General features: G+C 34.6%; 1 protein-coding gene across 1 annotated transcript in view; it reads right to left on the minus strand.

Moving 5' to 3' along the window:
• Positions 1-14: 14 nt before the first annotated feature.
• MMP16 (matrix metallopeptidase 16) overlaps positions 15-22,363 on the minus strand; it is a 158,627-nt gene continuing 136,278 nt past the window's right edge. The window contains exons 7-10 of the mRNA XM_015855974.2: positions 14,610-14,748; positions 5,519-5,669; positions 3,183-3,298; positions 15-780 (exon numbers count right to left, since the gene is read on the minus strand). Coding sequence (XP_015711460.1) covers positions 446-780; positions 3,183-3,298; positions 5,519-5,669; positions 14,610-14,748 — 741 coding nt within the window. The 3' untranslated portion in view covers positions 15-445. The remainder of the gene's footprint in view (positions 781-3,182; positions 3,299-5,518; positions 5,670-14,609; positions 14,749-22,363) is intronic.

Here is a 22,363-nt window from a genome sequence, read left to right on the forward strand (position 1 = left end):
AAAAAAGAAAAAAAAAGAAAAAAAAAAAAGGAAAAGAAAAAAAGAAAGAAAAAAAAATTGACTTTCAGCAGAAAATTTTTCGTAGGGGAACAGGCCTTAAGGGAAAAATGTAGAAACATTGAAGATTTTGTTTTTCCTCTTCCTTACTTAATCCTGATAGTTTATCGGGGAATTAGTGTGTGGAGGAAAGGCCTAAATTGAATGACAAAGAAAGACAAAGGACTGAAGAAACAGCAGATACCGTGTATCATGGAAGCTTCCCAGCTGAGTGAATCACCACTCATGCGCGGGACAGGCAACCTCCTGGGTTTTAAAGATCAGCTTTGTTTCAGACTGACAGATGCCCGCTCCTAGCTAGGAAACTGCAGAACAGCTCTTGTGTTGAATCTCAAGTTACCACAAACTCCTGGGAGGGAAAGAAAAAAAAACAAACCAAAACCCTACATCACACCCACTCTTGCATAGAGCGTTTGCAGTACAGTATGTGGCGGGGTGTTCCTTTCCTTTTGAACTGGAACACAGTGTAAACCAAGACAAGGAGGCACAAGGCCAGGATGCAGGGAATGACAATAGCTATGGCTTTCACAGTGTTGGCTGTGTTGTCCAGTTTGATAACAATATCAACGTCATCTTGAGGGCTGTGTCGATCTTTGTCTCGATCTGTTGGTCCATCACAACCCATAAAATCCTTGAGGATGGATCTGGGATAGCCAGGTTCCACTCTGAGCATCTGATTGTTGAATTTCCAGTACTCTTTTCCTTTGTAGAAATATGTGAAGCCTGAGGAAGAAATTTCAAGTTATTCATAGTCAAATCATGTGATCTATACTCAATGACTGAAACTGCTATCGTCACATTATTTTATCACTAAGAAGATAAAATACATGAGAAAAATATCTAACTCACAGGCCTTTCAAATCTTTCCAAGTTTCATTTTTTCTCATTTCTAGAAAATCTGTTATCCTATAGTTTTTTATTGAATAAATGAGCCTTTCATTTCCCATTTCCACAAACAAGAACAGAACTCCAGAGAATATGATCTTCGATAGAGTCCAACTAGTTTGTTTATTTATTGAAAACTCAGATGGAGCTCAACTAGTCATGGCCAGGTCTATTCACTTTGAAGCATCCCAAGCAGTTCTGGATGAGAAATATTCTGAAATAAGTTTCTAGACAGACATAAGAACTGCCTCCCTTCAGTTCCACATAGCTCACAGCTTTACTTCAGAAGAAGAACAGCTTTGACAAGAGAAAATGGCGTATGCAGATTTAAAATTTCTACACAGAGCTGATATTTGATCATTCAGGTGTAAACCTGAAGGGGAGAGACTGTCCCACCCTACACTGCACTGGTGTGGCCTCACTTTCAGTACTTTGTACAATTTTGTACAGAAAACATAAAACTATTAGAGAATGCCCAAAGAAGAATTATAAAGATGGTGGACAGTTTAGAGGTGTTTGATGAGCAGCTGAAATTACTTGGTTTGTTCAGCCCAGAGAAGAGGAGACTGAAGGGAGACCTCATTGTGGCCTACAGCTTCCTCATGAAGTGAAGCGGAGGGGCAGGTACTGATCACCACTCTCCGGTGACCAGTGACAGAACCTGAGGAAGTGGCGTAAAGACGTGACAGGAGAGGTTTGGGCTGGATTTCAGGAAAAGGTTCTTCACCAAAAAGGTGGTCAGGCACTTGAACAGCCTCCCCAGGGTGGTGGTCATGGTACCAAGCTTGTTGGAGCTGAATCAGCATCTGGACACCACTCAGACATATGTTCCGATTTTCTGGCCATCCTGTGCACAGTCAGAGGTTGGACTCAGTGATCATTATGGGTCCCTTCCAACTCAGTATATTCTATGATTCTATGACTCCATAATTTTCATTCACAAAGAGAGACATGTACTTGAGCTCAATACAAAAAACTTATTATGAGGAATCCAATCAAAATTAGAAAAAATATATGCATACATACAAATACATAAATTCCTTTTAAATATAGAGCTTTAGAAATATGCTTGAAAAGTAATTGAGGGAAGAGAGCAGAGGTTATATGCATTGTATTTGAGTGTGCATACATGTTTGTACTCATTTCCATATATACATGCAGAATATTAAGGCTGACCTACTTTCCAGTAAAATCAGAATTAGACAAATAAAACCAGCACATAAAAAACTGTAGTCTAGCCAAAATACTGGAATCTGAAGATGATTTCTACTTCTAAAACAGGGACAAAATAAGGAAGCAATTAGACACTCCTGGGAAAAAACAAATAAATCCATAGCACATTATTCAATCGAGTTAGAGATTGAAATAGTAGACTGAATTGGTCCAAGCAAGGAAATATTTTTTATTAACTTATTAAAATGAAATGAAAATGAAATGAAAATATACGTGTGTTGAGAGTCAAGCACAAGAATCTCAAAACTTACTAATAAATAAATCATAAATGTCATACAACTTTTCCCAACAATGATACGTGACGACAAATGCCTATTTTCATTTCTGAGAAAGGGATCTACATTCTGTGCAACAGAGGGCTCACTTGGCAGCCTGCAATCAACCCCTGGGTAACCCAGAATTCTCGTAAGATGGAAGAGATTCTGGCTTCTCTCATTCATTTGGAGGCACGGACAACTGAGATTCTAGATTACTGTATGTAATGATCAATCTTGATCTAGGTAATAATATTTAATACTAACATTTCCATGATTTGTTTTTCTGTATTGTGTGTTTAAAACATATTTTATTTAAATAGATTCATAAGGATATTTCTGTTCAGATAAAGATTTTTCTTCCCTGTTCTGGTTGTTTAGAATGAAACCTCAGCCAACACCTTGACAATGAAAACAGAGATGTTCTGTGATTAGAAAACTCATTCTAAGAGACAATTTAATTCCAGGTAGAACAAATAATTAAGTGAATTAGGACAGACAAAAACAAATAAACAAGAGCAGAAATTAATGTTTACTACACTCATTTGGAAAGATGCTTCCCTTTCATGGTGTTAAATGGCACACGCAAACATAGCATTTCACAAGAGCAAGTTCTGTAGCAGGATATATTTCCTCAGTTCATAATTCAAAAATACCTCCAATGCTTAATATAAATAATAAATTGCTCTTTTACTGCAGTATCTTACTTAAAAGCTGTTAGCAAATTATTAAAACAAAAATGTGTTTGCATACCATTTTCTTTGTGGACAAAGGCTCCCTGAGGCGATTCTGGGATTCCTTTCCAAATTGTGATTGGTTTGGGATAGCCAGGGTCCATGGATCTCATTTCTTCACTGTACCTCCAGTACCTGTAATTTTTATTTATTTATTTAAAGAATGGGGGGAAAAAAGTATTTATAACATAGCAGGCAATTATCATAGTTTACTCAATGCATAGTTTTTTACTTCTAACACCCTATATCCAGTAGTCATAAATGGGAATGTTTGAGTTCTTTTCCTTGTACTACCAGACAGCAGAGAAATTAAAATTATTTGCCAACAAGGTAATTGTTTCATGTTAGCCGAAGAAAAATGTTTTTGCATTTCGACATCTGCATTAATGTGTGTTTCACTTAATAATCACATCAATTTTGACTTCCGCACAGTGAAACAGAGATGCAATATATATGAAAAATGTCCAGAATATTTGAACTAACATTTTAATCACAAAACTGCTAGCATGCCAAACCTGACTCCCTATCCCTACATTCATATTTTATTATCATATAATCATTAAATAGATATAATATATATAATAAAAAAAACCCACAAAACAATGAGATGTGTTTTTCTGCATCTTTGTCTGCCAGCCTTTCCCCAGTTTAAAAACATGCAAATTATAGGTAATCTGAACTTGGGAGAAGTATTTACAGTTGTTATTTTGCTTACAGATAATGTTGATACTTTCTTTGTCCATACGCAGATGGCTGAATTGCTGTTCACATCTACTTTCTTGGTTCTAAGAAATACCACGCATCTCTGTGTATTTTGATATATTTTGATTGGCTTCATTAACCTACAGCATCCTAAGTTTTATTGGAGATTTAAATTTCCAAATTCAGCTTTACTCAAGTGAAAAATCATCTAGAAAGGCAGCTACACTGTGTTTCAAGTCATCCAAAAAAAAAAAACAAACCAGAGAATATAACTCCAGCACTGACCATTTGATCATCACTAAAATCTTTAATCTTTTCCTAATTTGAATCATTTCACTTCAGCTTTTAGAAATAGTTGTTATGGTATTTTCTGATATATTACTGAGTACTTAACTAGGTGATATTTTGTCCCCGTGAAAGTACTTAGACAATTATTCTCTTGATTTCCTTTTTGAAAAAAAAATAAAAATTGACAGAACTCCTCTGAGTATCTCCCTGTAGGGCAATGCTTCAGCTTTAAGTTTCCAGTGAAATTAAAGACTGGTATGTCTGTTAAGTTATATAAAGAACTATTTGTACTTCATTTTTTTCTTTCTAATATATACATATATCTCTTAATATAATTGCATGTGCCCCAATAGCCAACCAACAAAGCTATGCTCTGCAATTTGAATGGATCACCTTTTAGGATGTATGTGGAGAAAGAGGCAATGTATAAGCAGCAAACAAAACAAAAAAAGAGAGGGAAAATAAATGAAAATGAACTGTGTGGCTTTGGAAAAAAAGTAAAATTTAGAAAATATTTGTTAAAACATGTTTTTTCTTGTATTTAGTTTCCTGTTTACTTTCCAGTACTTTGAACTACAAGATGACTAAGCTTTATAAATGAAAAAAAATATTAAGTTAATAGTGCAAAAAACAGGCATAAACAAAGCCATGTGTCAAGAAGTGCAGCAAGGTTGTTATCATCTTGTTCTTCACTACTCAATTCTAAAGACAGGAATAAGAGAGCGTAAAATGTTTTTCTGTAGTTTTTTTTGGTTTTTTTTTTTTTTGTCCTTTTTCTGTAGTTTTTTTGTCCTTAGAATTATCTAAAGTGTTTAAATGGATCATTTCAAATCATAATAGTGATCGATACCTGAGTTAGCTTAGCCATATGAGTATAATGATATCTTTTTCTATTTGAACATCTATATCTTCTTTATTTTTATATTTTGTAGAAAATATTCAATGCTTCATATTTCATTGGCCTAACTGTTTCTTTCTCTAACCTTTGTCTAGGTTCTTCTCTGGAGCTCTTTTAGTGAAGTTTACTGTCAAAACAAATGTACACGTCACTGAGTTATGTAAGAAACATGGTTATTTTGATTACGGCATAATGTTTTGATTCCCTTTCATTCCTATCTCCTGCCACTACTCAGCTACATTTACATTTTCTACTAGAAACAGACACCTCATTCCAACATGCTAACATTAATATAGGATATTAGAAATTTGAAAAAAAGCATGGCCCTCAATGCAAGAGGTACTAACTGCATCCACAAAAAACAGTGAGCTATTTAAGTGACATGACTCTTCTTGAGAAATAGTGCAAAAGAGTAATGCTTAGTTGATATATACCAAACAGGAAACTTGAAGAATTCCTATACCAACCTGTCTCCTTTGAAGAAGTAGGTTTTCCCAACATCTTCCCACCAAATTGCAGAATCAATACCATGGGAAGGAATTCCGCTTCCAAGTGTTATCAAATCATGAGGATACCCAGGCTGGAGAGTTGTGTCCTTGAAAACCCAGAATTTGTTACCTGTACGAAAGCATATATATACACATACATATATGGGTGTTAGTCCTCAGACTTCACAGAACTGAAATGTACACATTCTAAAGCATGTTTCATGAGGAAAGAGTTACTTTTGAGACAAAATGAGATAAGAAATCATACAAATAAATAAGAAATACAAATTCCTTATTTTTATACAGACCATATTCTATTATTACTCCATATTTTCTCTCTCTTTAAAAAGTTGTAATATGTATGCATGTTATACAGGCTATCTTTAAAATAACTGTATATGTAGCAGAATTTTTTCATGTAATGTATTCACATTAATAACATTAGTATGGCCTAAACACTGCAGACTGAGATTCTGATGTCCTACAGGTAAAAATTACGTGCTTTCAAAATGAATGAATAGTTGTCTCAATACAGTAATGCTCAGCAGTTGTATCCCTACTCTTGCCATTACTAGTTTTATATATGTTTTTATATGGACATGCATGTTCATATTTGGGAGTTTATGCGTATAAAAGCAGAATTGGCACCAACATTTTCCAGTATAGGCTCCAGAGTACCTATATTTGGAGAATATGGTTCCTGTGCCCTCTTCTGACTAGATAGCTTGACTCACCAGTCCACATTTCCATTTTGTTGTAGTTTTCTAGCCAAGCTCGACTCGTCTTTCTCACCGTATATATCCATGACTCATACCACTCAATTCACGGTCTCATATTATAATCCTTTAACCTAATGATATCTCTAATAATTCTGTTTTCTTCCAGATTCTTTCCTAGAAACTTTTCAACATACTGTGCCTCATGATCTATTTCTGTAGCCATCTTTTCACTTTTACATTTTTGCTTCCTTCTAATTCTTTTTCAAAATCCACTTCTCAACTGTGTCTTTTAGTAAAGACTTTTCTTTCAAACATAGATATGTGGCGCTGAAATAAAAGATTATATCCTCGTATCCAGGCTGGATGGGTCTTTAAGCAGCAGGATCTAGACTAAGTTGTCCCTCCCTATGGCAAGGGGGTTGGAAGTATGTGATCTTTTCAAACCTATGTGATCCATTCAAAGCCAAACTATTTTGCTATTCTCTTGTTCTATGACAAAATATATTTTCCTCAGATACCTTTAGAAAGAGATCCTAAGAGATCAAATCAATGTAGTTCAGTGTAGTCATATTTACCTATACGGCTAGTCAGACTGTTACAAACTTAATATCTTAAGGCACTGTGCTGAATAAATATTTTAGAAGGAAGTATAATATCAACCCAAGGATTAGACACATGACAGACACCAAGAGGAAAAATCCAGAAAGCTATACTGCAGTTAGTTTAATATTTTATCTATCCCTCAGTGGTATTAAATATGAGTTTAAAGTAATCTTATCATTATTATTATTTTTAATCTCCCTGTTCATACTGTTGTGATTTAAAGCACACTTTCATTTTATCACAGTTTTAATTAGGAGAGAGGATATAGTTTCAGGCCCTCCCATGCTGGGTTTCCAGAGTCAATTTTTTATCAACTTGTTTACAGCTGCTTTTCACCCACTTCCAAGTGCACACTACAGTTTGATTAACAGATTCATCTTCTCCCCCTTGCCAGCTGAGGAAAGGAAGGGTTCAAAGAATAAACGTGTACAGAGCCATTTGAAGTACTGAAAATGAAAGTGACACAGAGATCTAAGAACAGACATAGAAAGCTAAGATCCATTTTGAACTGGAATTAAAGCCTGTGCTAGTGTGACATTTATCTTAACTGAGATTCCATAAAAAATTTACTTAAAGGTGATGATGATGATGGTGATCTTCAGTCTTTCACTGTCCCTGCTCCCATGTGGTTTAACTTTCTCTCAATTCATATAACTGGACACAGAAGGATTCACATACTAATGGCAGTTGCAAATGCAACAATCAGAGAAGTCTTGTTTTGGATCTTACTAGTTGGTACTTACATCATGAACAACAGATGGCATCCAGTGAATGATACTGAGCCAGCTCACTTCTGTTTCAGAAGATTATTCAAAATGACAGCTGTTGCACAGCATTGGGAGGCATATGCTGTGATGTATGTAATGCTATTACCTTTCCCCATGTTTCACGAGTAAAGCCAATTGTTAGGAACTGATCATTATCAGCCATACCCAACAAGTCAAACTCAGCTGTTAACAAGATCAGATCATAGCAAAACAAACATCGGTTGAATACACACCATTTTAAGTGGCAGCACTACTGAGTAAGGTATTTGTTACATATTCAGATATAACGAAGTAGGGTAAAGCAAACCAAGTATAGATATGAGACTCAAGTGAGAAATTAAACCTTTCACAATTTCTTATTAGGAAACAAATTCTTTTTGGATAAATAGAAAAAAGATAAATTTAACTATTAAAAATACTGTATAAAATACTGTATAAAAACTGAGACAGTAGGGCACTGAGAGCTTTAACATCAGTGGGCAAGGCTTCTATTGATTCTAACTATAGGAAATTGTATTTAACATTTACACAGGAAGATATGTTTAGTCTGCTACAACTGTGTTGATTATTAATGGGAAGGTCTGTGTATAAGAAATCCAAATGTTCCATCTGACTGTCAGTTTTTACTTTTTTGTTGTTGTTTGTGTGGAGGGTAGGTTTTTGGTTTTTTGGTTTTTTTTTTCTTTGTTTTTTTCTCTTCTTAGCTTCTGTCCCTCTGCTCGGGGAAAGTGTGTGGCTGTTGATCAGCTAAAAGTTTCAGAAAAGTCACAGTAAGAATGAGAAGCATTCAAATGATGAAGCACATATTATAATGAGATGAAAATAACTCCAAATGATGCTTGACTATAATGAAAATTAGCTCCTTTTTATTTCTAAATGATATTTATATATTTTAAAGTGTACTAAAAATGAATGTTTAAATTAGCATGCTTGCAGTTAGGTCACATGCCAGTTCCACAAGTGAATAGTCAGTGGACTTCATTTATAATGGAATTATAATTATAACGGATTATAATGGAAATACAGAATATATGACAAAACTAAGATAATCACAGTTTCACCCTTCTTATAGATAGCTGATGCCTGGTTAGTGTCCTACACTACATCCTAGGCAGGAATTAGCACTGTATTTATTTGACAAAGTGTTGGTTTTTTTTTTGTTGTTTCATTTTGTGTTTGTTGTTGTTGTTTGTTTGTTTGTTTTTAAGGTCTGGTTGGTACATTTGTAATTCTCACAGAGCTTAATACAGCACCACATGTTTCATGATTTCTTGCCAACCTCTAGAATGTTTCATCTCACTGCACTTATTCCCTAATGTAAGATCCAATTTAACAACAAGCAGAATAGTAAAGTCACAAGCTGAGAATGAGGAAAGGGATGAAATAGTCAAAATGTCTTACTTTTCAATGGTGCTTTGTTTAAATATCATAACTTTAGATAAACAATTGAGAAACATGAACTGTGACTGCAGTTATTTGAAGTTTCTCAGCATCTATCTTTGACATTCTCAAAAAAATAACAGAAACAAAGGCTATCCTCATTGCAATACATCTCTTAAAATATCAAATGTTTAACACCAAGTAGTCTCAAGACTATTTAACTACCTACTGCCAACTACAAATAATTGCACATATTTTAGAAACTGCATTAATTCATTTTTAGAATCCAAATGCTAATGGTTGTGCTCCAGGGTTATCAGCATCAAGTCTCTTATTCTTGGTATATGCAATTATGATATGTGTGTACGCAAGGATACAGTGCACAATCACTACAGGTGCTATGATGAGTCAAATTCTCAAAGCATTTATGTCTTCTATTTGTCTGAAACCAGGTAGCATTTGAATATCTCATTCTGGAAGGCTTTTCTCCAGTCACCCTTGCTTTTAACTCTGGTCTTTCAAACCAGAATCAAGTATCTTATTTCTAATATCCTCAAACTACAACTCTTGCTTACCTTTTTCCAAATTCTTGTCTCTGTTACCACTCTGCTCCATGATCTGGCAATATAGTAAGTCTATTTTTCAATATGAAATTGCCAGGTAAGCGCAGTTGAAAGTTATGATTGTGGCACTGGTACAATGAGTTTTACAGTAGCATTTCTATTGCTCCATTTGGTTTACCATAACATTCAACAGTGCAGATGGCTTGACAATTTCATTTTAAGCATCATATAAATTCCCCCAGTTTCACAGAATAAATTTTACTATTTACATTTCCTCTGTTAAAGAAGAAGAAAAAAAAAAAAAAAAAAAAAAAAAGTTTCATTCTGATTCTGTCTTCTTATTAGCATTCTGCATGGACACTTGCAATGAATAGTAACAAGAATGTAAACAGCTGCTTTTTATAAGCAGCCATCCACCAGATTGCTGTGACTTTATGAACATTATGAGTCATAAGGAGGCAGGCCAACTATCTTAAGCCACCCGAAATGAGCAAGTATCACTTTATAGCTTTGCACTACAAGCATCCTACTGAAAAGTTACAATATTTTCCCTTGTATAAACAAATATTAATTTAAAAAATAAAATAAAATAAAATAAAATAAAATAAAATAAAATAAAATAAAATAAAATAAAATAAAATAAAATAAAATAAATGGAATTAGTTTAAATGGCAATGTGTGAAAAAAATATTCAAATCCAGGAAAATTTCAAAACCAAAGAAGACATTTGATCTAATAGTCTTGAAACTGGTTCATCTATATTTTCTATAGACATCTAACACATTATGGGTGACCTCATAGGCTCCTCAAAATATTCTCAGGAGAGCAATGCTAAGCATGTTTAAGCATACTGATAAATTTTTATTAGGACAAGTAATGAAGAACTACATTTCTCATATTTAAAACAAACAAACAAACAAACACAAACAAACAAACAAAAAAAATGACAACAATAACAAAAAACTATAAAGTTTTTTCTAAGGATCATAAATAAATATTCCATCTTGAGCTGCCATCCCAGTATGAGCATATGGCTCATGTATTACAACACAGCTCCCATTTTAAAAAGTTATCCCATAAACTTTTTATACCTGCTTTGTATTCTATTTTCTAGTACTATAAAGCAGAAGTCTATTAATATCCTGAACCCAACTGAATACAAAGATGTAGAAAAAATCTAGTACTACTATTAATTTTAAAAAAAAAAAAAAAATTAATGAAGATTTAACCCTGTTTTATCATTTAAATCAACTATTTCAAACTTGATAATTTCTGTTGTAAAAGGAATGTATTTAAACAAAACAGAATAGAATAGCTATAGGTGATTTGAATTGGAAGTGGTCATCAAAGATTATTTAGTCCAAGTGCCTGACCACTTCAGGGCTATCCAAAGATAAATAATATTAGTGAGGGTATTGTCTTCTTCTCTGGCTTAACTTTGGAAGTTTGAATCTTCAGCTTAGTCAGAAGTATGATGTGATCAGAGCTGATAGTTTCCTCAGGCTTCAGAACATCCAGAAGGATCACTCCTTTCCTATCCCAAAAGAGAATACACATCACTTTACCTGCTGAGGGCCATGTATTCTTCGACAAGGAATTCACAGGTTGCCACACCATGGACTGCCATTTTTACAATGGCTTACAAAGGTGACAATACATCTTGTCATCAGTGATGATGTGATCCAGACAACTATCACCTTCAGCCTGAAATTGTTTCAAAAGGAACTTAAAAACTTGCAAATGGTCTTCATTTATTCCTGTGTTGGCATTTGTGGAACCCAGCAAGTGTAAACTTTGTAACATGAGCCAGCAGTGCGCTCTGGCAGCCCGGAAAGCAAATGGGATCCTGGGCTCCATCAGGAGAGGGGTGGTCAGCAGGGATAGGGAGGTGATCGTCCCTCTCTACTCTGCTCTTGTGAGGCCCCATCTGGAGTACTGTGTCCAGGTGTGGAGCCCTCAGTCAAAAAAGATATGGAGATTTTGGAAAGGGTCCAGAGGAGGGCCACAAAGATATCAGGCGGCTGAGGCACCTCCCCTATGAGGACAGGCTGAGGGAGTTGGGTTTGTTCAGCCTGGAGAAGAGAAGGTTGCGGGGTGACCTCATTGCAGCTTTCAGTACCTGAAGGGAACTTACTCCCAGGAAGGGAGTAAACTCTTCGAAAGGGCTGATAATAGCAGGACTAGGGGAAATGGTTTTAAGTTGAAGGAGGAAGATGTAGGTTGGATGTTAGGGGAAAGTTCTTTACTAGAAGAGTGGTAGGTCCTGGAACAGGCTGCCCAGTGAGGTTGTGATGCCCCGTCCTTGGAGGTGTTCAAGGCCAGGTTGGACGGGCCCTGGGCAACCTCCATCTAGTAAAGGTGTATGTTTGGTGGCCCTGCTAGGCAGGGGGGTTGGAACTACATGATCCTTGAGGTCCCTTCCAACCCGGGTAATTCTGTGATTCTGTGATTCTGTGATTCTGTGATTCTACCACTGTTTCCAATTCACTGAAGCAGATATTCAGCTCCATATGCAGTTCACTGGTTATAATCTGCCAGTTTGCATGAACGAACGAACGATGGAAAAGCTCTTCATTTCATGGTGTTGCAATTGTGCATGGCCATCTGAAACATGGCTTGTCTTTCATGTCACCATCACTACTGCTGAAATATATATTCAGTCACGTCATTGTGCTACATACCGTTTGGTTTCCAAAAACATTCAGCAAGTTGATCAGTGTCAGTGAGTGCCATTTTTTCTATTGAAAGAATTCATTTTCAACACTTTGTACTTCCATCTCAGATGCCATTTTGTCAGACTACCCCACTTCTGCCATCTGCTACATGGCAACAAAACGTAACAAAATATCAATGGGAAGAATTGACCTCTACATCAATAAGACCAATATCTGCCTCCAATTTTTTGGGCCAACACAATAGAATAGGAGGCATTACTTTCAGAGCAGTCCTCAGACCTCTTCAGGCATGTTTCAGAAATCAGCTGCAATCTTTCTTTAATGGGAACTGTCAAGGATATACATATAAAAGACTCAGTTGAACCTATCGATTCTGCGGCATTAAGAAAATATGAATTCCACAGATAGATAAATACCATCAGGTAGATATTGAAAATCATGAAGAGTTAATGACAGAGAAAGAATAATCCAGAAAAAAAAAAATCCTACAAAGGAATGTAAGTATTTTTTACTTTTGCAAACAAAGAGACAGTGCAAATGTCACTGGAAAGACACAGGAAGGAACTCTGAACAAAAGCAAGTTGAAAAATGCAGGTATATGATATCAAGACACAAAATTGTCTGATTTGAACACAAAGAACAAAATCTGAGGATATGCAAGAGAGAAAAGAAATTAATTTTGTGACTTGTACAAACATGTTACTGTTGTTTTTTCTTGCTTTAATTAAACTTGATTATTTAATTTTCCATGTTAAAAAAAAGAAAAAAACAATCCTCTTATTTTCTCCTGTTGTCTTGTCAACTTATGATATTGTATATAATAGAATCAATCTATTCCTCTGTGGCCTAACATGAGTCAGCCATCATTTGGCAAAGATTTAAATGATGACATAAGAAATTCTGATGTCTGAGCAGGAAATGAAAGGAAAGCAGGTCTGACACTGAGCTGGATAATTTCTGTCTGAAGTTCAGGCAGTGGATCCCAGAATTATTGGGGAAGAGTTCACATGCACAGGATGGCTCCTTTGCTCCATGCAACATGATAAGCCAGGAAATATCTACAGAATAACCACTCTATCCTTGGATGACATACAAACACAAAAATCAAGCAGTAGGATGGGAATTCTGAGGTACTTTCATAATGATTCTGGAACTTACCAGCTTTCCAGATGTTAAGACATTAAGTTTATTGTATAGTAATACAAGTATACATTGTTTTGACATAATGTAAATAGAAATGAACTGTATGAAATGTAATTTATCTTAGTATTCACACAAAAAGCCTACAAGTTCGTAGAATAATAGAATGGTTTTTGTTGAAAGGGACATTAAAGATCACCAAATTGAACACCCTGCCACAGGCAGGGTAACCAACTGTTAGATCAGGTACTAGATTGCCCAGGGCCCTGTCCAACCTGGCCTTGAACACATTTAGTTCCCAATTAACAGAAGATAAGACTTGTCTTCATTGTACTGCTATGTGCTATTTCTTCGTTATTAAGTATTTTACATTTAGTATTCCAAAGGTGATAACCATTCCATGAAGTATTACTTATATCTTCCTGTTAATGACTCTGCGTGTAAAAAATAATTTCTGACATAAGAATTTAGACACAAACATGTTTTTACGTTTTTGTAGTGGGTTAAGTGAATCACTCACAACACAAATAAATGGATTGCAGTTTCTTATTTCTTCTATTAAATTATTATCTTATGAAATGTATTTTGTATGGCTTTCATTCTTCTACAGCTAAATGAGTATTCAATAAACATGAAGGACAAATTCTCACAAAATCTGAATTTGAATAATTTTAATGATGCCTGGATTGAAACTTATAAAAATACATAAGATACATCTGTGGAAAAAATAGCAATTCTTCTCCCATCTGAAACTTTTAGCATCGTAGTACTCATATTAAATAAATACATCACAATAGACAGTAAGATATATGTAGGTAAGGTAACATTTTAAAATGCAAATATCGTTTGTAATAAGAAAGAAGAGCAAAGAGAAGTACATGAAAATACATTGAACTGTGTTCATTCTTGCTTCTGATCCACATTTTCCAAAGAAAGATTGCATAGCATACAAATTCATATGACTCATAGGATCCTGCATTGCAACTGTGTTGCATATATATTTCCAAATTTCTATGGCATATATCAAAGTAAAAATCCTGATAATTTGAAGGGTAATCATAAACTAAAGCTGGGTTGACTGAATGAAAAAAACCATAACTCATATACTCTTCAGTTAGCTAGGAATTGACAACATAATTTACAAACCATTAGTAAAAATAAATTACTATATTCCAAAAAATCATCACAGTCAAATGTATTACACAAATTCTGATATTTCTTACCTTTAAAGAAGACAAAATTCCCCTCACTGTTTTCATAAACTGCATCAATGCTGGGAGGCAGCCCTCTCCAGAAGTAGGTAATCTGCATGGGGTATCCATCCATCACCCTGTTGTTTCTGACTCGCCAAAACCACTGATCCTGGAAAACAAATACACATCTCTTATTGTGCTTTGAGGCCTAGATATATAAGTTGATATCCTGGAAATAATGAGCAGCCTATTCCAGCAGTTTTAGTGCAAATTCTTTTGGTGTTCTGTATTTGTGTTTGCATTCAAGCTACCTCCTCTCATTCCAAATGTGCCAAAACTGCTCGTTCCCTGAATAAGCTGTCCACCTGAACTGCTTGTGTGGAGCAGATAATGTTTAGTAGAGTGCTCAGTGTGCTGCATAAGATGTTGTAATCGTCTCAACACCATTCTCTTTTATGTTGAAGATACTTAAAATGGTTTCTCCCCGTGGGATAGATGTGCTACTGCGTTAAATGAGAATTATATGGAAGGTGCCTTGTTGACTGCTAAGGAATGTTCAATTGAAAAATTAATATATAAGGCATTTGGTAGGCATCAATAAATATAACTTTGCTATAAGAGCCAAAGTGGTACTACAAAAAGTTCCTGTTGAAAACAGATGGCCTAGTCAAGAATTTTACTTTTTATACACATTTTCACATTATTAATATTATATAAAATAGAACAAATCCCCTTATATGACAAAGTGCTATCCTGACAGATATCTGTCACCAGTGTTTTACGCCTTCAGTATGGATCAACTTGCTAAGCAAAAGAGATCTGTGCTCTTGTGGGAAATGGCACAGCTTAGAGAAGGCACATAGAACTGCAACCCACGGGCCTCATGTGGCCCTGAAAATCTGGTTATGTGACCTCAGAAGACTGTAAACTTTAGATCACTGTATAATAATAATAATAATAATAATAATAATAATAATAATAATAATAATAATAATAATAATAATATGCTAACCCAAGCACACTAGTTTTACCAATTATGATCATTATACCTACATTTAATAACTTTTTTTTCCAGAATTTGATGAGTTATGTATTGTATTATCTTTTTCACATGAAATTAACACAAGTTAAAATTTTACAAAGAAATCTAAAACACAGATAAAAGAACAAGATTAAAAGTTATATATTTTTAAAATGTTAGAATTATTATGTATTACAAATTTAGAAATAACTTCAAAACATTTGCATGTGAACCTGGCTTTATAGTCATAAAAAAGGGATAGCAAATAGAAAATTTCCAGAAAGTAACCAAACAACTCCTTTCTTTCTGGTATCAGTTACTATCATGGCCCACTAGGCCTGAATCTTCTGTCCCTAGGCATGAACAAATTGACAAACAAGAAAACAGAGAAGAAAACATGCAATGACAACTCTCTGATACACTCTCCCTGTCACCTACCACTTGTGGCTGAGAAGAACCCTAAACCAAAGGTGATAATTTAAGAATTAATTACACTTTACTTTTATGGATTCCTTTCTAAACATGCCAACTCATGACATACACAGACATCTGCAGAAATGTGTATGGAAACATAACAGCTGCCAGTGTGAAAACTTGTAAGCAATTAGGAAAAGTCACAGCTGCTCACTGGTGTTCAGCCGTCATTTACCCACTTTCATTTTCTGTACCGTCAACAACAGCAGTCCTTTGCAAGATCTAATCTAGGATCTTTGTCCTTCTATTTGTTTTCAGGAAGGTTTTTTAAAAAAAAAATTATATATCTGACAAATATTAAGAAGAAAGAATCTATGGCTTGAAATAAGATATTCATATTCCACAAGTCTCAATGTCTAAGTACTCCATTCTGAAACGTAATTTGAGCGTAACATATCAAGCTCTGCCTTCTGATGTGCAGTAGTATAAATTTCTTAATAGTATAAACTTCAGGAAATTCAATGCAGTACCAACATTACCAAAGAATTTGTCCCACTGACCTTCCTAAATTCCATTAGTATTTTCCCCCTGTCCTGAAATTGTACTAACACGGCATTACAGTCTTCCAGGAACTGACTGATGAAAGACTTTCACAGAAATAAAATTTTGGAAGGGTATAATTTTAGTATTTTTAAATTCTTGCATAAATAGGCAGAAGGAATCACATTATTTGCCAAGAGATATATTTTCAGAGATAGGCAGACCAATAAGTTGAAGTAAGTATCTGGAAATACCTGAAAACAGTACTGGAAGTTTGGACAATTTAAAAGATTGGGCAAGGTAGGTGCTGCTGAACACTGACAGGATAATTTGTTTATGTAAATTGAATTTTCCTGGCTGTATTTTATATGAACTTAACAGACCTAACAATTTTAGACTGCCAGAGTTCAAACTCTGGAGCTCAGTTTGAGAAAATGTGGCAATGAAACATGCCAAGGATCTTTCTGAGGTACCAAATAGGAAGGCTCTGTTTATAAAAAGAATGAATAGTTTCAGCACATATGACAAAATTTACTGAATTTCTCCATGACAAACTTATGCTTACTAGCAGTTTTATCATCTGCATTTTGATAAACAGATACAAACACTGGAAAATGCATTTACAATGAAGTCTGGCTATTACTGAAATTGAAAGTAGGCGTAGTCATAAAAGAAAGCTTATTCACTTCAAGAATTCACTCATTCACACTTAAAGCAAATAGTCTGAAAAAGTTTCTCTGATGAAACACATCTCAGCATACTTGTTTATACTAAATAAACAGTTTTGTCTCTTTTGAGAAATACTGTGCATTGAAAAGCTGTTTCTTTCCACTATATTGGTTTAATATACTCCTAATTACTCTATTTCCACAAAACACATTAACTCCTGCAGACAGACTGAACTTATGACTTGTTACATGCATTGCAATTCCAAGCCTAAAAACCACACAGATTGAGTGCATAGATTTTAGTGCCTTTCCTTGCTGGCTAGCAATAATTTTTTTTAATTTATTTTATTTATTTATTATTTTTTTTGTAAGCATCTGTAGCCATTAACAACTAGCTCCAAATACCTGGATCATCTCAGTGCAGATTGGATATTGTACAATAATATAACATTAAATATTATAACCACAGGCATACTAAGTCAATTAAACTTGGACAGTTATCCCCAGTTCAAAAAACAGGAACTGTAACAAACTAAAAATCAAAACAGAATTCAAAAGAGAACAATATATTTAAGAATCAGAAAATGGTCATTGAGAAAGGACAGACTGTGAGATACTTCAGAAATACTATTATGGACGAAGAGTAATAGTAGGAAGAATGAGCAGGAACTGTCACTCAGATTGACTGATGTAAATTTTTTAAGAGGAAATAAACTGAACAGGGATGATACAAAAACCATTCTGTGTTGTCAGTAAACACTGTAGATAATTTTCTCCATACAGATTTAGCTTAGTGAAAAGATTAAGGGAATAAAATGCACTAGTTTCTGCACTGTAATAGCAAAAATTTTCACAAAAGCTTTTCCTTGTGGAAAATCCTGTGTGGAAGACTGCATTATAGCTAAAAAGATCTGTCTCATAATAAGAATATGTAATATAACAAGCAAACTTGCATTTCAGTGATGATTGAGGTAAATTGTTTTCATTTTATTGGATTCTATGAACTCTTTTAGAGTCATTTCTTAATCAAAGACTTTGTACCTTTTATTTTCTTTCTATTTTGCATTGTTAAAAAATGCTGCCATTTCATTTTAAAAAACGGACATTTAAATCTGTATTTCTATCATAGTAGTTTACATACAGTTCCCTGGTATTTATTCTCATCATAAATGTTTTTCATGTTCCTGAAGGGATGAAACTGATGGTAGGACAATTAAAAACCATCTGAAGATATCTCAATTAATCTATGTTAAGAAATCAAACTAGTAGAGTTTTTAGTGCAAAATTAATGGAGATTTTTTTTTTTTTTCTCTCAGCATGCCATTTTCTCCTTCATCTCCCAACCAATAACAGTCACCAATCATTAATGCACTGCAGAATCTCTAGAGCTCTGCTCTTTATCTTATGTTTGATGAACTCAACCTACAATTTTGCAACGACATGCAGCCCCTCAACCCTGACTCTGAGCTCTAAACAACACTCACTAAAAACAGAAAAACTGCCCCATGTGATGCACATTCTCAAAATTTGGAGTTAGAAAAAGGAAAAGAAAAAAAAAATTGGAAACATTTTTTTGTGATTGTTTTCATACCTACTTGGCAATGAAAATTATGTTGCCTTTAAGAAGAAATTATGTCTTGTGCTGGTTTTAAAGAGTATAAGAAAACTTGCTGTGGGTATGCAAGGAAAGAAAAGATGTGATGTTAAACTATATATAAAGTGCTGTTAAGGGTATTCCACCTCCAAAAGACGGAATGAGATGCAAAACTGAAAAACAGAGAATCTGCAGCCGCAAGAGAAAGTAGTTTTCCTATGGCTCTGTTCCTCAGAGATCACTGATTCGCCAATTTAATTTTCCACAGAAAGTCAAATAAATGTAATACTTCTGCCCTAAATCAAAGTTAATTAAATGCTGAATTCCAATTAATACTGTAGGTTAATAGTATTGACAAAATACATGAAGGTTTCAGCCTGGGTCATGCCTTTTCCCAAAAGCCATCTCTCATCATATGCAAATGCAAGCCTTTGTCAATAGAAGATCAAAAATTCCCAGAAGCTATGAAAAGCTGGAGAGGCAAACTGAAAAAAAATCAACCAATGTGAATCGTAAGCTTTTTCTATCTGAGCAATGCAAAAACAGCACGTGGTAAATAATGAGCTATGATCTTTAGCAATTTTAAATTGTTCTCTTACAGAGAAAGAAGAGATATGTACAAAGAAAGATCGGAGAATAAAACCTTCAGAGTCTATATTCCTTAAGAACACGTTACAGGGGAGAATGAGATACAACTACAAACCTTCATGAGAGAACTTCAAAGTTTCATAAATTTTGGTGAATATTATTTATTTAATTGAAGTAGTTATGAATCAGGAATAATCCTTTCAAAAATCCTGATCTAATTTCAAAAGCTACTTTTTCACATCAACTCCATTTGTTCATCTGAATTTCACCAGGGTATGGGGGATAAAAGTGTTTGCTACTGGACCTGCAACACATTTCAAGTCTTAGTTCCAACTTACTTTGGGGAATATCTCTATTTCTTTCCTATGATCCATTTTCAACATTCCAAAAATAGAAATTTATGGCATTTAACCTAAAAGAGCAATGTACATAATAGGAAAAAAGGAAAAAATGCTTGTGAGATTTTATTATTATTATTATTATTATTATTATTATTATTATTATTATTAATTTAATGGGGCAGAAGAAAGAGTTACAGTCTAAGGCATTTAAAAGTAGAAAAAATATATTAGCTTTGAGAATGAGTTCTGACATTATTATTATTACTATTTTAATACATACAGGATTTGCAAGTAAATGTATTGATTAGATCTACTTATTACACAGAAGAAAACAATCGGTTTTAGTGACACAGGAATCAGACATTAAATGGATGTTACCAATTTTGATCACTTCAATAAACAATTAAATAAATGGGTTATTTTATATACAGACTGAATACTTTACCTCATCTTATTATTAAGCTGATTCACATTAAGATGAAACAAGGCTCCTTTAAAACTACTGTTATCTGCCATACCTACTGTTATGGACTGTTATCCAGTCTCTAACAGATGAATGCATAATGAGTTGGAAGATTTGAACTAGTAAAACCAATTCATCTCTCCTAATGAGTATGTGACAACAGCATGACTATATAATGGGGTGAAAATGCACTCTAAGAAACCTCTGTGAGAACCCAAAAATCTTTTAACTTTGCTCAGCAAAAAAAAACCCTCAGCATCTTCTGCAGTGAGATTCTGTACTTTGTAGTGGACGTCAGACCATCTCATAGATGCAAAGCCAGCATCAAGTACATTTCACGTTCTGATGCTTCCCTACATTTGCAAGAATATAACTGTGATACAACTTGTTAACTACTGCTAATTCCCATTACTAATCAGCTAATGAGACACTGAAGAACTCCTCCACACAAATTACAGCCATTGTTTGTAATGAACATAACCCTTTTCTTAAAAATATGTTTATCTAACCAACACTAAGATCAAAAGAACTGCCTATGACTCAGAGTCAAGATAGAGGTACAATTATGAATTTGTTGTTTGCAGGAAGTGCAACACTTCACCTGAAATAAAGTGTTTGATTTCAGCCAAACCACTGACATGAAATCTTTACTGGTGTAAATACATTTTCAAGCATGAAATGTATGGAATGATATTACCTAGGAAATCTTTGCTAAGAAGTAGCATGTATATTTTTCTAGTATCACTTATTTTATGTGTTTTTCTATGTAAATGACAACATAAAGTTACGGCAAACAATTTATTCAGGGTGTCTTAATTTCAGCTGGGATGGAATTGTTTTCTCCAGAGTGTCTGGGATGACTTCATGTTTTTGTTTCTTTGAGAAAATCAATGTGGATAACACACCAATGTTAATAGTTACTTCTGTGCTGTGTTGTACAGAGCCATTACCATTCTCAGAGAGAGGCCCAAGGAGCTGGGAGGGAACAGAATGAGGACAGCTGATTTAAACTGGCCAAAGGGATGTTCTATAACAATTGCCATCAAGTGGAAGGAGTTTTAAATGAGATAGGAGTTAATCTCACTCTCTTCTGCTGCCCAGGGACTAACTGAGCATCAGTCTGGTGAGTGCTGAGCAAGCGCTTGTGCATCAGTTGTTATATACATAAACATATGTATATATTTATCATAACTATTATTTTTTTCTTTTGCTTGATTCTCTCCCCCATCCAACTGGAAAGGGGAGGGTGAGCAAATGACTTTATGGTGCTCAGTCATCCACCAGGTTAAACCAAAACACATGGTCAAAATTGGGCTCTGTTTATGTTGAAATCTGCTCTCTTGGATTCATCTTCTGAGGAAGCTTTAAATTGAATAGCCTCTTTTGCTCATTTGATATATATGCAAAACCTTTTCTCATAACTCATGCTGAATTCTTTTACTGTACTTTTAAAAAGAGGATCAATAATCCAATGGTTAGAGTTCAAAGATTAGAGACTAAAATATGCTAATTCTCTTTCCAAAGGAGTCAAAAGTCCATGGCACTCTGTAGATACTTTTAAAGACTATTAGTAAAAAAAGAAAACTTTTTCTTTCTCCCTTCAATTTTTAATATGCCAAATTCATCTCCTTCACGGATGCTAAATAAAATTGCAATCTGCTCTCTTGTTCATCTAATGTCCGCTACTGTTTTATGTACCATAAAGATAGGATGCAATAAAAGAAGCTGCAACTAAAGCTGAAGCAAAAATATAACTAAATTTTAAACTATGGTCAATTAGCCAAAGTGTTGGTAAACCCTCTGAAATCCCTCCTAACTTTATGTACTAATTTCAATGAAATACAGCATCCCAGCTTTCCCATTTCTAGTGCTGCACAATACTAGATCTAAGACGTGTACTTGGTCCTCTCTTTTACAATTTATTTTGAATTTCTTATTTTATTCAAAGGCTTCCTTTTTTAATTTGTTGAGTGAATATTCTGGACATTTGTACACAGTGTCAGTGCCACGTGGCGGTTGTAGGGGCTGCAGGGATCCTATGTGAAGAGAGACCAAGTGACAGCATGCTATTCACAACCTATTCCAACCAATTCCAGTAGGCTGCAATGGCCCCAGTGCAGGGCACAGCTGAGCTTGACACTCAAGATGGTGGCCT

This window comes from Coturnix japonica, chromosome 2, assembly GCF_001577835.2.
Source record: "Coturnix japonica isolate 7356 chromosome 2, Coturnix japonica 2.1, whole genome shotgun sequence".
Classification (NCBI taxonomy): domain Eukaryota; kingdom Metazoa; phylum Chordata; class Aves; order Galliformes; family Phasianidae; genus Coturnix; species Coturnix japonica.